At 33.7% G+C, this 16,360-nt stretch overlaps 1 protein-coding gene across 1 annotated transcript; it reads right to left on the bottom strand.

Moving 5' to 3' along the window:
- Positions 1–1,800: 1,800 nt before the first annotated feature.
- On the bottom strand, positions 1,801–7,738 carry LOC136200541 (uncharacterized). The gene is made up of 13 exons (XM_065990908.1): positions 7,391–7,738; positions 6,531–6,604; positions 6,114–6,197; positions 5,877–5,957; positions 5,428–5,508; positions 5,048–5,140; positions 3,504–3,683; positions 3,293–3,360; positions 3,135–3,186; positions 2,963–3,016; positions 2,787–2,879; positions 2,584–2,650; positions 1,801–2,218 (listed from the first exon to the last, which is right to left on the bottom strand). Exons 1-13 carry the CDS (start codon positions 7,530–7,532, stop codon positions 2,127–2,129), a joined length of 1,161 nt encoding a protein of 386 aa, XP_065846980.1. The 5' UTR covers positions 7,533–7,738; the 3' UTR covers positions 1,801–2,126.
- Positions 7,739–16,360: the final 8,622 nt, after the last annotated feature.

The raw sequence follows: 16,360 nt of genomic DNA, 5'->3' as shown, positions 1-16,360 counted from the left end.
ACCTTGATCTTTATTCATATGGTATCAATGTAGTCTGATGTGATTATTTACTTTGTGCTCCAAATGATTTCGGACATAACTAGGTGTAATAGACATCCCATATCGCTTAATTAAAAAGTTACATGTTCTTATATTGGTGAAACAACCCTTTCCTTTCAGATCCCTTTGCGGTAAGTTCGGTTTTGTTTACACCTAGTAGTGAAAAAATAATTCAGTACATTTTCACTACAAAAAGAGCTCTCAACTCATTAAACATCGAGGACCATCCAAAATGGCATTTTTTTTTTCCAAATATCAACATGTATTTTTAACAAATATCTTTTTTTTTTTCCTTTGTTTTTACTATAAGCATATTTCTTCGTTCTATTTTGTGCCATCCTGATCCTCCAATTTCATACATTACCCCTTCAATTAATTATAGTCCTTTGATTAAATGTTTTTGTAAACATCAAATTCAATTAAAAGAGTATTACATACTTATGTAATGTATCTGCATTTGAAATTACATAATAGTTTTACAGCTTTTATATATATATAGTCACATCAAACCTATAAATAAAAACTATTCTTCAAACTATTAAAAATACATATTTACAAATTTCAAATACGGATAAAATAAATAAAATACTTTTTAATTAAGAGTTAATATATACAAATTTTATGAGGAAAAAAGCTTAATTTACACACTAATAATTAATTAATTGATGATTCAATGCCCATACACTGAACGATCAAGGACTTAATCTACAAAATTATAGTAATAAAAAGAGGCCTCAATATGCTTTTGCTTTTTGACCTAAGTTTATTATTTCACTTAAGTTTATACTCCCTTCATTCCATTATATAAGTCATTCTAGGGTATTTCACACAAATTAAGAAAAATATTGGTTAACTAAAAAAAATTCTCTCTCATGTCACTATTGGAGAATAAACATTGGAATATTAAAAAACACATGTACCAATACAAAAAATTTAATATGTGGACCAAAAAACTAAACTAAAAGTTCTCGGAATCCTAGAATGACTTATATTTAGGGAAAAAACTAATTTGCTAGAATGACCTATATAATGGAATGGAGGGATGACCTATATAATGGAATGGAGGGAGTATCATTTAATGACAGGTTGATAACATAGCAGATTAAACCATAAGCTGGTAAATATATAGATTATATCTAAATTATAGCGCTACTAACACTATCGCTCCTAAACTCCATTTCGTGACATAAAAAATCTTAAACTTTACATTACCAAAACATTAAAATCCAAATGAACAAAAATTTGGAAAATAAAAACAAAAAAAACAAAATTATAACTTGAAAAGTTTGTCTACGTCACGGCCTCCATTTTATCTATATCACCAAAACTTATGATCAAATATCTATCAAATATCAAATATCTATATTACCTTCACAAAGGGCGGCCCGGTGCACTACGCGTTCCCGCTAAGCGAGGGTCCGGGGAAGGGTCCCACCACAAGGGTGTATTGGGGGCAAGCCTTCCCCTGCCTTTTTTTTTTTTTTTGCAAGAGGCCGCTCCCAAGACTTGAACAATGTTTACCGTTGCGCCAAGGTTCGCCCGAAATAATGTAAAGTTCAAAAAAATTCATTTCCCGAAATAAAATTTAATAACCATAATGTTTCTAGTGCGATAGAAACACAGGCAGAATCATTCATTCTTCCAAGCATGAGTAGAAGTATTTCTACCAAGCAACTAGAAATTGAATGGTTTACACAATATTAATAAGTTCATACCCAATAACATATGGACACTTCCAAAATTTAAAATGAATTCCAAACAAACCAGCAAAATTCGTGATTGTTTTCTTTCCCATTCTCACTAAAAAAATTCTTCCGGACTTTTCTCATCTAACAAAACAATGAAAATCTCCCGTTCACAATGATCAACAGTTAGAATACACTTAAACCATAATGAGAATTGGAGAATCATTTCACTGCACATATAAGATGAACTAAAATATGATCTACCCCATTGAACATACATCAGGAATCATAGACTAACCGTTAGTTGCGGGGTTCGTCCAACTCGATTATATTTGAGAAGCCAGATGTCGACAAAACAACCAGATTCAGCAGCCACCCAGAGCCAATCAGATATACATGTTATCAGCTAAATTTACCAATTTCCATCTTCTTCTTTATTGCCTTTTGACCGTGATATACAAATGAATCCAGTATTCCCGAAACAGTGAAAACCCCTAAACACAGGGATAATTACATGTTATGTACAAATCCAACCAGTACAACGAAAAATTACTAATGAGGAAAAATTTAACCCATCAAGAAGGTTTCTTGACACATTTTAATATTTTATTGCCAAACCCCAATTGCAATTTAACCCATAACGAAGGTTCTTGAGGCATTTATCTCCAAAACCCAAATTGGCAATTGGATATAACATTTGTTTTTTTAAAGAAAGAAAAAATAGAAGAACAATTGCTAGTTCTTTTATTCCCCATAGGAATTGACATAGTCCCGATAAATGAAGAGGACAAGTCAAAACAGCAAAGAAATGTTATGCTAAGAAACAAGGGTGCAAGAGTTCAGAAGCAAGGTTTGTTACCTCCAACAATAGCGCACATATTTGTTAGGAAGTGCAAGAATGACACATGCCCTTCTGTGAAAGTCACCTGCAAAAATGCAAGCAGATACACAAATCATACAAAGATCGAAAAGACGGAAGGAGAAGGTTTCATTAGTCACCATGCATTACAGATGCACCACATTTTTAACTTGCTTAGTTGCTCTTTCAAACGAGGAAGTTACCTTAATTGGAGAAAGGTCATAAAAGAAGAAAACTCCAGGAATGGTTTGAAGAAAACCTACTTCTGCACCCCTAAAATGTTCAGTCACAGAAAACTGGAAAAATGCATATACGTCATGTCGCTTTAAAGTTAATATATAAAATATGAATACTGAAAAATTATTAAAATCATCCCTACCTGGTTTGACTGGATAGTGTGCCCACTAAGATCAGTGTATACAGTAGGTACAACCTGATAAAAGATCTGAATTGATTAAAATTCTTTGGGAATACACAAACATTCTATTTACTTGCAATGTTGAGCAGCAAAACTTAACAACAGAAATAGGCATTTATACACGAGAACTAACCTTGATAAAATACTGGTACATCCCACTTGGAGTTGGTTGTTCCCAGTGCACACTGAAAGTTAAAACAATTGGAATATGCCAACACCATCAGGTAAAGCGAAGGAAAAAAATCCAGTTTCAAGCATAATAGATATGGCAACGGGTTGTGAGAGAATTACCCATCAAGAGGATTCACAACACCTGGAAAATATTCCCCAAATGCTAGCCTATTGATTTTGTGGCTTATCTGCAGGCATTTACAAATTAGTCAAATTGCTTATCCATCACATATGATGACCAGATTTGGGGAAAATGATCATTTGTTCTAAGGCACAATTTCCAACAATAAATTTTCTTCTCCAGCTAGGTCAAAAACACGTCATGTCTTACATTAAAACTCTCCTGTTGAAATGCCAGCAGATCGTGCACATGGACATTTGATTGTTGAAAACTCTTGCCAGGTGCAAAATGAAAATTACCAGCAACCTTATTAACTTCCAAGAATCCATATATGTTGCATCCTTCACCTACTTCATCTTTAACCCTTTGTAGAAAACCTTCCCTCTTGCACTAAACACCATAAGAAAGAAACAGCCAAGACACACATGAATAATCTAAAAAATAAACGACATAAATAAATGTCCAAAAGTTAAAGTTCACTTGCACAATTCACAATCTAAAAGATAAATATTTAAAGAATACAGGACAAATATCATTGCTACTTTAATAACATGAACTCTTGCAGGTCATGCATCCTGTGGTAGATATGGTCTCCTGTAATATGCTATAATGCTTAGAGTCAGTTCTGTCCAAATATCCAGTTCACCTTATTAATTCATCCTGATATTTTGTTTACCATCAAAGATTGCAACTGTGGTTCCCACAGAAAACAGAGGAATCCCAATAAGTACAGCTTATGAGTGGGAAATAACCTACATTTACTTCATACAACTACCAAAAATAAGAACAAGTATTCCATTTAACAAAATAAAGATTCAACTTCCAGAACTTGCTAGTCAGTTGAATGTGTTAATTAAACTTTTGAACTGTTCTTGGCCACCTAAAGTTTTCTTCTTGAAACAAAATGATTACATCACCATGAATATGAAATTTTCAAAAAGTATTTGATCACATCAAAGTAAAATGCACCAAAACTCTATATCTAACTTTAACTTTCATAAAAGGATATGACCCATTTCGACGGGCTTGATGCATTGTTCTGGGTGGCAACCTCTTAAGAGCATCTCCAAGAGTTAGTCCAATCTCCAAAAATAATATAAATAATTGACTCTTAGTGATTTGAGGAGTGACTAATACATATCATCTCCAACAATACTCCTCATATTCGCTCCTTATTTATTATTTTATCATTAAAATTATTAAGTATTGTTATATTTACCAATAGTGAGAGAGAGACTCCTCAATAATAAATTATTAATAAAAAAATGAAATAAGGAGGGGACTAGAAGTGGAGAGAGGCTACTGAACAATAGAAAGGACGGAGAGGCTCTTAGTGATTTGAGGAGTCACTAAGAGGCTGTTGGAGTTGGGTTTTAACTCTCCCTCCTTAAATTTTAACTTAAGAAGCCAACTAAGAGGATGTTGGAAACGCTCTGACTTGATAAATACAGCAGGATAGATAATAATGAAGAAAGACAATAAGTAAGCATCCACCATAAAGAGGATGTTAGAAATGCTCTGACTTGATAAATACAGCAGAATAGATAATAATGAAGAAAGACAATAAGTAAGCATCCACCATAAATATCTATTATAAGAAGATTGAAGGTACCATTCCAGAGAATTAGAACGACATGTAATATTTACACCTTCATTCAACCTCATTTTTTTAAGCATAATCAAGAAATCATGTAATCAAATATATTCCAAAAGGTGCTTGGCTATAGAAGTTATATTGCAAAACTGCCACCAACCTGGTCAAGCAAATCTGGATTTGACACGGCCCAGCCTTTCTTTCGATATGCTTCACGAACTTCCTCACATGTATTACAACAATCATCATCTGACTGCATTATGAAAGGAGAATTCAGTAAGTAAAACAACAGAAAATTGGAAAAAAGAAAGAAAGAAAGAAGAGTATCATTAGAGGATATAATTATTAGCATCAGTAAGAAGTCAAAAGTGGGACCATTGGAGGCTTTTTGAAAGCTAGCATGATAGGATGCAAGCTCCAGCATTCCTTTTTATAAAAGATAGTTGGGATCGAGGCTCCCTTCCTCTTGTTGTGGTATAGCAGTTCAACAATTTGATATGGCATCAAATAATTATATTTTCATATGAAAGATAAAATTACCGATTCAGCACCATAGCAGGAACCACAATATGTCTCATTATGCTCAAGCCTGCCACCGTGCTTCTGCAAAGGTTTTTCAATCTGCACCAAGTAGAAACAGCAATGAGTCACATCAAAGGAGATACAGAGAATATAGTCATGTACATAAACTAGAACAAACATAACAGTCTCACTAGCAGTAAAATAACAGAGAAGATTTTTGTAATCAGTGGACACGATGAATTTGTTAAGTTTTAGATTAATATGTATGATAAAGATCCTCTTCCAAGGACATGCTAAACTTTAACTTCTCTAATCCTCTACCCGCAGCTACTAAGATCAGAATAAATAGTTACAATACAAAAATCCCCTCAATTAATAACCTGATCTACAACTTGAAACCTAAACAATTTTTTTTATTACAGTGTCATTCCCAACCTTAAATAATCATTGCAAAATTTTATGCTAACCTTTGGAGCTCCAATACCATCTTGGCGTGCTTCTATGACACTGCCATGGGGGTCTAGTCTCTTCTTGATTATATCATGTTTCTGCAAGGTGAAGAAGACATATTTACATGTAGTTCTCGCAAAGTTTATAATAAGTCGAATACCATGCTCTTCATGCTCACAAAATCAGAAGACTATTGCCTAGTTAACAACATAGACAAACAAGAGATAAATTAAAGGATGTACTGCGCTACATACCACATCAAGATGCTGCTCTCCACTGATATCCATGGCATCAACGCTGAGGATAGTACATGGAAGGGCTGGAAAAGTGACGTCAAACTGCACTTTCAGGCATCAACGGGGCATAGATCTATTACTTAAGAGTGCAATAAGTACAATATCTAGCCTATAATGCAGTAAATTGTTCTTGAAAAAAATATAAAACACCTTGTACAATTACAAAAACTATTTGATCTAATGATTTCATGATCTCAAAAGGCACAGATATTTTAAGGAAGCAGAAGAATTCACAAAATTATGATGCTGACTACCAGCAAAACACCTAAGGAAGTTTATAACAAACCCTAATTGTAATGAAAGGGAAACTTTAAAGGTTATACTAGTCAAAAAGTTCACAACAACTCAAGAGTCTTTGTGAAAGTAAGGAATTACATTGATGCGCAATTTTTCTCCTCTTGACGTGTCCACTGCAAGTTTTGTTTCAGTTACAGCATGGAGATATAATTCTGCAAAAAAGAGCTTAAATTACTTGTGATTCAAAAAGAAAAAAGCAGAAATTTGTTGAAAGAACAAAAAAAGGAACTCTACTTGAAGTATTATGAAATACTATTTGGTCCCTAAAGCTATCCCCAGCCCTTCGGTTCGATTTTAAAATGAGGGAATGCATTCCTTACCTCCTGGTTTGTGTTCAAAGAGTTCATAGATTAAAATCAAAAGTTTCATATATATCAACAGAATCTAACTAATTTGAGTTCCATCCAAAACTATCCTAGAAAACCATGCTCCATCTGTGAGAGGAAAAACAAGTAAAGCTTTTAGTGCATGCCAATGCCAATCTAACCACTACGGTGATTCTATTGAGTACATTTTCAAGCTAATTAACGCCCGCTATATGATTTTACCAAATTTCGGTAACCAAATTCAAGTCATCCGAAAAATGACGCACTCAAAGCTTGTTTTAACTATCTGAGCGAAGCAAATCTCGAAGCAAAGAATGCATATTCAGCAACTCAAAGATTAGAGCTCCATATGCATTTTCAACTCAAACGAACCTCAACTCTAATAGTATATAGCAAAATAAACACCAAGCGAACGAACAAACATCATTTCCTAGGCTAGAATTTCTCAAATATCAAATTACTACCAACTGCAATCAAGCAAATATTAACAACTTCCTAGATCCAATCAAGTGGACCATATATTATAACGCAGCAACTATGCAAAATCGAGATTAAAAGCAAAATATCATGAATAAATAAAAACCCTAGGGGCAAAGGAATTCGTTAACTTACGAAGCTCGGATATGAAGAGGAGAAGCATGATGATAGAAGAGGCAATAGTGATAACGCCACCGGAGAGTGTACGGCTGTAGAAGTCCTCATTGATTTTAGGATATGCGTCCAAATTCCTTATTTTGCTGATCAACCCGTCCATTTCCCCCGCAAGAAAGAAACGAATCGATCAATCAAAACAGAAACTACAATATCCAAACCGGAAATTCAATTATTACAAGGTTTGAATATTGATTTGATTAAGCTTGGACGCTTCTTTGAAGATGTAGAAATCGATCTGACTTCGTTTTTCCTTCTTTGATTCAACAAGGCATTTTAAGTCTAGAAGACTTTTATTAGGCTGAGGGGTCTTGTCTTTTCTTTTCTTTTCTCTTTTGTTTTATTTTCTTTTTAAATTATTTTTTCTTTTCTTTCCTCCGCCGGCTACCGGATCTCCCGACGGCAGTGTTTCCGCCGGAAGAGAATGGTTTTCCCGGCTGCGGTAATTAACTCTCCTCTCCCTTTTTTATTTTATTTAAAAAAAAGAAATTATGTTCGGTTTTGGTGAATTCTTTTTCTCAGTATTTAAATCCCGAAGGATTCTTAAAATGATAATTACATTACTATTTTTGGAAATTAATTTCAGGATTTGTTTTTTTTTTTAGTAAAAACTCAATAATCTTTTAGCCCATTCAATTATGTGTTAACAATAGTATTATCTTTTTAATGAGAGGTTGAGTATTTATTTTTTTTTATTATTAAAAGTAGTTAATTAAATTTGTTGAAAACATAAATATTGTCATTCTAAAATTTGATAATTTTGTAATTTCATCATATAGGCAATTTGAGATTTAGATTGATATTTTTCTAAGATTGGTTACACAATTAGATGAATTTATAGTATTAGAATGTATTTCATCTCCCTGGATCAATTTACAGTCATCAGGTTGCTTCCTAAGGTTGCATTGGTTTTATGGCTCCTCGAGACAATTTCACTCTTTGAGACTCTTTTTAAGAAAAAACATTTTCCCTTATTTAGGACAAATTTCATTTTCATTTTGAACACTTTTCCTGACAATTTTCCTCACTTTTGGCATCAAAGTATATCCATGGGTCCACCCCAGCATGTCTACATCTGAAGACGGGGTCATCCATCAAGCTATTGGGTCAGATCCAATATTTGGTATATTAAGCGTGGATAACTATTTAGACAACATTCATCATGTTTTCTCAACGCAACCAATCAAGTGGCCTTCCTCACAAAAGGTCTATGTCCCTCATGATGAGAGCTATAGTCCAGAGTTCTTGACAGGAGTCTACTAAGCATTCTAAAGGAGGTCTTGACCTCGGCGACTTCTCTTCATCCATAGAAGGTGGGTCCTCGCCTAATGTTGAGCGATTTTCGCAAGTGCACGGTTTCGCTTGTCGTAATAAAAAGACATCGAACCCACAGGGAACACTTTTTAACAAAAACTTATTTATGTGTAGATTAAATACGACCTAAGGTTTATGTAAATAGATAATCGTTATTTGAAATTGGTTTTGAAATTGATAGAATAAGAATTAGATTAGAATATGTAGAGTGTTAGAAATCAATTTTGTTTTGAGTATGAATTACAAAACAGAAACGTTTAGTGTTTAAATTAAGGGAATAATTGTGTTCGTTTGCATTAAGCAAAGAAAATAACTTTAAACTTTGTATAAATTATAAAAGTGTAATAACGTAAACTCCTTCAATTAAAAGGCTTTGAACCGCAGACAATCCTCCTACGGTCGGGTTAGATTGCTACCTTAACCAAATTCATTCTTACTTCCGATAAGCCGACCTAACGATCATATCGTTTGTAAGAATGAATTTTTCCAAGTGTTCAACAAAGTTTCCTTGTAAAGATATTGAATTTAACTATGTTTTAATGAAAACACCAGAACTCACTTCAGATCATTTACCATAAGTGCTACATAAAAATTTATTGAATTGCATGAACTTTATTAGATGAAGTATGAATTTGATACAAGTTTACAGAGAATAAAAAGCATGGAAGCATTCAAACGACATGAGAGTTCCGGGTCGTCAATCCTTTCCTCAAACCTCGTTAGAGTTTGTTAGGCTCGTGGGTCGAATCCGCTACTTAATCTTCTCGCTGAATCTTCGGAATAGAGATGGGTCGTCAACTACCAGAATGTAAACTAATATAAATTGATCTTAATCTAAATCTAAATGCTACTGGGTATGTAATTATTTAAAAAACAACTTGTGTACGGCAAGATTGCTTTACAAAAATGAAATCTAATCTCTGACTCATTTCTGAGTCAGAGTTTCTGCATAACTTCTGCACTAATCTTACAAATCTCACTCTCATCATATTTCAACTCAGAATCAACTCTTTATTTATAGATGTTGAAGAGTCGTGATTGAAGGGTCGTATCCGTTGTGAAGAGTCGTATCCGCTGCGAAGAGATGTTTCTATCCACCCGAATGAACGCGTTTTTTGGAATTTAAACATGTGAATGTAGTGCTTGCCAGAATTTCTGATCTTACCGAGAATGGAAATTCTTGGTCGAGAATGGGGAACTGTTGATTTGTCTTTGAAATAAAGGAGAGAGGCGCCAGAATTTAGCGTGTCGCGACCGAGAATTTGGATTCTCGGTCGCGACCCATAATCTCTACCGAGAATTTGGATTCTCTACCGAGAATTTGGAATATTCTCTACCGAGAATTTGGAATATTCTTCTCGGTTCTGACTCCGTTTCTGTCTCCTCGTATCGGTGTGTTGAATTCTTCATCTTTTGGCTCGTAACTTAGGGTTTTTCCTTTATTTTTGACCTCATTTCGTTCCTATTTGAATTTTACAAAATATTTAGGTACCTTGAATGAAAGAAACATATTCGGACGTAAAAGTACGCTAAATAGATATAAACAGCACGAATTCGTAGTAAAACTGATGTAAATATTGATGATATTTTAGGTATATTTTGGGCTTAACAAATCTCCACACTTAATCTTTTGCTAGTCCCGAGCAAAATTTTATTGAATTTATCTTTTAACTAATCTCTTTATAAAAATAAAACATATATCTTTGTATTCCTTTTTAAATTAGTTAAGCCGAAAAGACTAACTTCGCATGACAAATTTATACGCAAAATATCAAACTAACTTAGAATAAAGGCGATATATCATTCGTCTTGTATTTCAATTTTAAATTGAAGTATTCGGGACGATATAAGCACGCATGTTATTGAGTCTTTCGTCTCAAGGCATTTCCAAGCACAAAATTTCCTTTCCCAAACCTAAACTATTATATGTACTTAGGTTAATTTATTTGCTTAGTTACGCCCAAGATAAGGGTGGTCTCGATCGTAACTTTATACGCATTTATTTTCTTTGTGTTCGCTTAAGAGGTACCGACCATGCCATGGGTGGACGCAATCGTTACTTTAAACTTAAACACGCTTAATTTTTGTTTTAAACGTTCCTTCCATACCTCGATTGTAATAAGGGTGGTCGCAATCGTGGCCAAAAGTAAACGGTACTTAATTTTCTTCCCTTTCATACCTCGATTGTGATAAGGTTGGTCTCAATCGTGGCCAAAAATTAAGAATACGACTAATTAATTAATTAACATGAATTATAAAATTGTAACTTGGGAAAAAGAAAAATAGTACATTCATCCTATATTGACTTAAAATTCAACATGTATTATGGCTAAAGTTTCCTTAAAAACTTCAATTGGTGTTAATGTAAGACGAAAATCAAACCGAACTAAAAATTGTTAGTTCAGTTTTTTTTTATAACACAAACTTATATTAAACAACCAAATCGTTCTCAATACAAAAAGCAACACAATCAGGGAAATCTTCAATAAGAATTTCCAAATCAGACAGAGATCGAGCCCAAGCAGCTAAACCATGTGCAACAGAATTCGCTTGTCGTCTCTCAAACACAAACTCGATTGAAAGAAAAGAATGAATAAGATCGAGAATGTCTACTAGAATAACACCCAACCAATTTGTCAATCTTTGATCTCCTTTAAGCAAATTAATAGCTGAAATTGAGTCAGATGCCACCAAAATATTTTGAAATCCACAATCACGAACCACACGTAATGAATTGAGAATCGCTAAGAGCTCAGCATGCAACACCGAAATTGTGGATCCAATAGGCCCACCACCAGATAGCATTACATTTCCATGACAGTCTCTCACAACCATGCCAAAAGAAGCATGACAAGAACGTATTGAAAAGGCAGCATCACAATTTAATTTAAACAAATTTGCATTTGGAGGAATCCATGTAGCTCGGGTAGGTGGCCATCGATCATCAACAGCAACTTGCCTACCACCATTCAAACATGCCAAATTACTCATTGTTCCAAATTCGACCACACCTGCATCCACAAAAAAATTAAAATTATCTGCTCCATGCAAACCACCACCAACATCAGCAATTTGCCTTGATCCCACCACATCAACTACATCAGGAAAATAAGCAGCAACTATACTCTCCTCACTAGCACCAAAAATAGTCAAATTGCAATTTAAACTCAATTCCTCATTAAATCGCCGCCTGTCATGCGTCAAGCCACCATCCAAAACTCCAAATTCCCTAGGATAAGTACCATTTAAGCCTCCACCATTAATCATATCAGCTCTAAAAAAATTAACAGAATCTATTATAGCCGCCAAACATCTAATTTCACCAAGTGGCCTCTTTCCATGAGTTAATTGATTCCTCTCGAACCAAATATAGTGAATTAACCCACAAAAAATGACAAACTCCCTCATCGGCAGTAACTTTAAAACAGCAGAAAACCACTCCAGACAAGACAAACCTGCAACTTTATACACAGGATAAACCAAATTTGCCTGTCTCCAATAGGATCTCGTACCTGAACATTCCTTAAAGATATGAATTAAAGACTCGGAATGAAAACCACAAAAATAACAATGTCCCATTACCTCAATCCTTTTCCTCAACAGATTGTCATAACACGGCAACACATTCTGTGCAGCATTCCATACAGTATGAATGAATTTTGAAAATGTAAAATAAGATTTATTGTATCATGAATTTTGCATGATATAAAATAGAGATTGAAAATAAAGAATTTATTTACTTAAATACATTCACTCGAGACAGATACTTAAAATCGTATCGGAGATTTATAGAAAATATATGAAAAATATTGCCCGTATAGAAATATTATTTCTATCGATAATGATAACCTAAAAATAATCATAAGTTAAAATATTTTTAAGCATATGAAAATGTAAAGTTATGAAAAATAATGTTAAATAAATTGTGTTGCAATATATGATGCATTTGCATAAAATAAGTGTTGCATTTATAAATGTTGCTTAAAAATTATTCTTATTCGTTGCATTTATTCGTACTAAAAATAAAATGATATATATGCAATATCTCCTCCCACACTTAATTTGGATCATGTCCTCATTGGTGCAAAAATAGATAAAACACGAAAAATCGTACGAAATAAATCATACGAATTAAGAAGGAAAAATTATGAAGTTAAATCATCCATCACAAGATAATCAAAATGTACCAAACATAATATGAAATAGAAGCATTGTACCAAACATAATTAAAAACAACATAAGAGATAAATGAGTTGAGAAAAGAAAAGATAAAACCTATTCTTGTGAAGGTGAACCCGGTGGAGACGGTGTGGTCACGATGCCTTGACGACGAAAAAATGATAATAACCGGCGTCGGGTTGACATGTATGGATATTGGCATCCATCGCGTTTAATCGTGAACTGATCTTTACATGCCCTTGTGCTTATGTTTAGGCATCAACATGCTCCTCCTACTCACCATCATCATCTTCATCATCATAATGCATATCGGCATCCCCACCAAAATGTGTCTGCTCATTACCATCCTCTTTAATACCATTACCATGTGAACTTGAAGTACCAACATTGAACTTGCAAAACTAGCCAACATTGGCTAACCACTAAATGAATGTGTAAAAGTTGTGGCATAATCCAACATCGGAAAATAATTAGGAGTAAGGGATTGAAAACTACTCCATGATACCCGTAGCATCCAAAACAAGACCCGTAATCAAAGTACGCATAGTAACGTGCTTATTGGTTGAAAATGGAAACATGGACTTAATCTGCCAAAGCATTCCAATGTTAATCTACCACGAAACCCTAATCGAGGCAAAATATATCCAAACCGGATTGGTTTGAAAATTGATGGGCTTAACAATAAATTGTTTTGTATGATATCCAAATCAAATACTCATCTTTTCATCCCCTAACTTCATAAATTTAACTTAAATCCCTAAATGTAACCCTCTCATTCTTTTTAGCATGGGAAATAGTAACCAAAAAGTCAATAATGTATGTTGCACTATGCGTTATGTTCAAAAAAAGTGCTTGTACTGCTGCCCGTCCTAATTGGAAATAATGCTTAATGGATCCATATTCAACATGCAAACAATTATTAGAGGTAGAGGAAACCTTGTGAGTAACCTTCTTATGTCTAGGCATGGTGTTTAAATGTTGGATTTATGAAAAATTGTGAGAGAGATAGAAAAATAGAGGTTTAGGTTATCGAGTTTGTGTTTGTGTTTGGGAAAGAAGTATGTCTGGATAGGTAAAAATTTGGTAAAAAGCAAAGGTGATATGGTGTGGACTTGATTGTGGAAGAAGAAAATGTGTTTAAAATAGAGTTGATATAATGTTGGTATAAGTGATAGGGTTATATAGGCATGAATTTAGGTGTTTTAGGAGTTAGTGTAGGAATAGGAAAAGGTTAAAAATGTGCCAAATTCGGACCGTCCCCTGCCTACAGGTCGCGTGTCGCGACCGAGAATCCAGAATCTCAATCGCGACACGTCATTTTCAGAGAGAAAATCTCTCAGAAAATTTCATGATTTCGCTGAACTTAATGAAAATTTTTATTCTCGGTCGAGATTCTGCACATGGCAGCGACAAAATGTGCGTAAAAACTCTGTTTGTGCAATTTTTCTGAGTAAATATGGCCTGTAATTAAGTAAATCTGTACCTGAACTTAAAAACACAATTTTAAAACATTAAATACAAGGAAAACCAAAGGTTTAACCTTATTGAATCTGAGTTAACGAACCATTAAATGTCTTAAATAGAGTTTAATGTAACATAAATGAACATTAATTTTTAAGGCAATTGAATGTAAAATAAATGCACATTAATCTTATATTATTATCACTTATTAGTATTAACATTCATGTGCACAGATTCATTGCTGAATATTTATAATTTCAAGCAGACATAATTCATAACAAAAGATGAAATCATGAAGGGAAATGAAAGTTTTATTGTATGAAACATATATGTGCAAATATGAAAACTCAGATGTTCAGATACATTTCTGAAATTGATACAGACTCATTAAAATATTTACAGATTCATTTAAAAATTATATTGTTTCATTTTGACATAGATTCGGATTCATTCTTATAACTTGTATGGTTAACGTATATTAATAAAAAAGAATTAAAGAATTAAACTTGATAGCTCTATTTAAAAATGGAAAACATATATACAAATTACGTAAAGAACAAACACAAAAATAAACCTATATACAAACTATATCCAAACTAAAACAAACAATTTAAAACAAAACAATATAAAATCAAAGGACATCCCGGTGAATTGGGATACGCCTCGCTCTAGCCCAATCGATCTTGGCTTATACGAAGATCTGTTGTTCCTCAAGAGAGAGAAATCGTGGGCCGACTCTAAACACTCTTTTGACAAATCCCTCACTTTCAAGGAAATCATAGTCAAGAACGGGAAATGGTTCCTTATCAATCCATGGAACTGAAACTGATGATGTCACAAATAATGTTCCCAAACCCAACCTTTTGTTCCGTTGAACGTGATGTGGCGACTAACCCCTCCATAAAAATCTTATGAGGAATTAACAGTGTTGCCTTGGAATATGTCTCCCAACACATACATTCCTCCATCATGATTATAAATAGGGAATGGTGCTCCGTAGCGTTCTGACATATCAGTACGCTTGGTGCGTGCAATAACAATCTTCTTGGAAGATTTGTGTTTGGTAGTCATGGTGTTTGAATAGCAAAAGTGTCTGTAACTTTTTGAAAAGTGGTGTTTAGAATATCAGATTTTTGTCTAACAAAGATGAATAGAAAAGTAAGTAACAGAAATCCGATCCTCAGAAATCATTTATAGGGATCATAGTACGAAATAGAGTGTCTTTGTGATTCGAAAAAGCATAAAAAAGACCTCTTGGAGTTTGAAGAAACTCAATTTTTCGAGTTTGAATAGCTATGTCTGTAGGAAGAAGAAGAAACAGGTCTGATGGTGCTGGAAGTACCCGTGTCGTGACCGAGAATCCTGATTCTCGGTCGCGACACGCCATTTCCTTTGAGGGAAATGGGTTCCGTGACCAGGTATTCTGAATCTCGACCGAGAATTTAAAATTCTCGGTAAGTTCAGAAAATTCCTTACCTCTTGGACAATTTGTGAAAGTGTGGATTCTCAACTGAGATTCCTAAAATTTCGACCGAGAATCCTGAATTTCTTCTAATTCGAACTATTTACCTAAAATTTGATTAAAAACATGACTTAAATATATTTTTATTCATCTAAAACTTGATATACACTAACCCAAAAACTTAAAATTTTAAGAATAAAAAAATTGTAATGTTGAAAATATATCAAGTTAATAATTTGTTGGTTTCAAACCAAAAATCATGACTTATGAAAAATGAAAATGTGTCTTTTGTGCCTCTTGGTGAATAAAATCTAAATTAGAAATTAAATACATAGAGAGGAAAAATAATATATATATATATATATATATATATATATATATATATATATTTGTTAAAATATGCGTAAAATAGTCAAGAAATTGGAATATCGACCGTGACACGTCTTGCCCATTGGCAAGGAATGCTTTGCATTGGTCCTCCCTAATTCTATAGAGTTTTTAAAAAAATATCAGTT

Source organism: Euphorbia lathyris, chromosome 7 (genome assembly GCF_963576675.1).
Source record: "Euphorbia lathyris chromosome 7, ddEupLath1.1, whole genome shotgun sequence".
Lineage (NCBI taxonomy): Eukaryota > Viridiplantae > Streptophyta > Magnoliopsida > Malpighiales > Euphorbiaceae > Euphorbia > Euphorbia lathyris.
The sequence above is the reverse complement of the archived record's forward strand: the minus strand, read 5'-3'. Positions and strand labels throughout refer to the sequence as shown.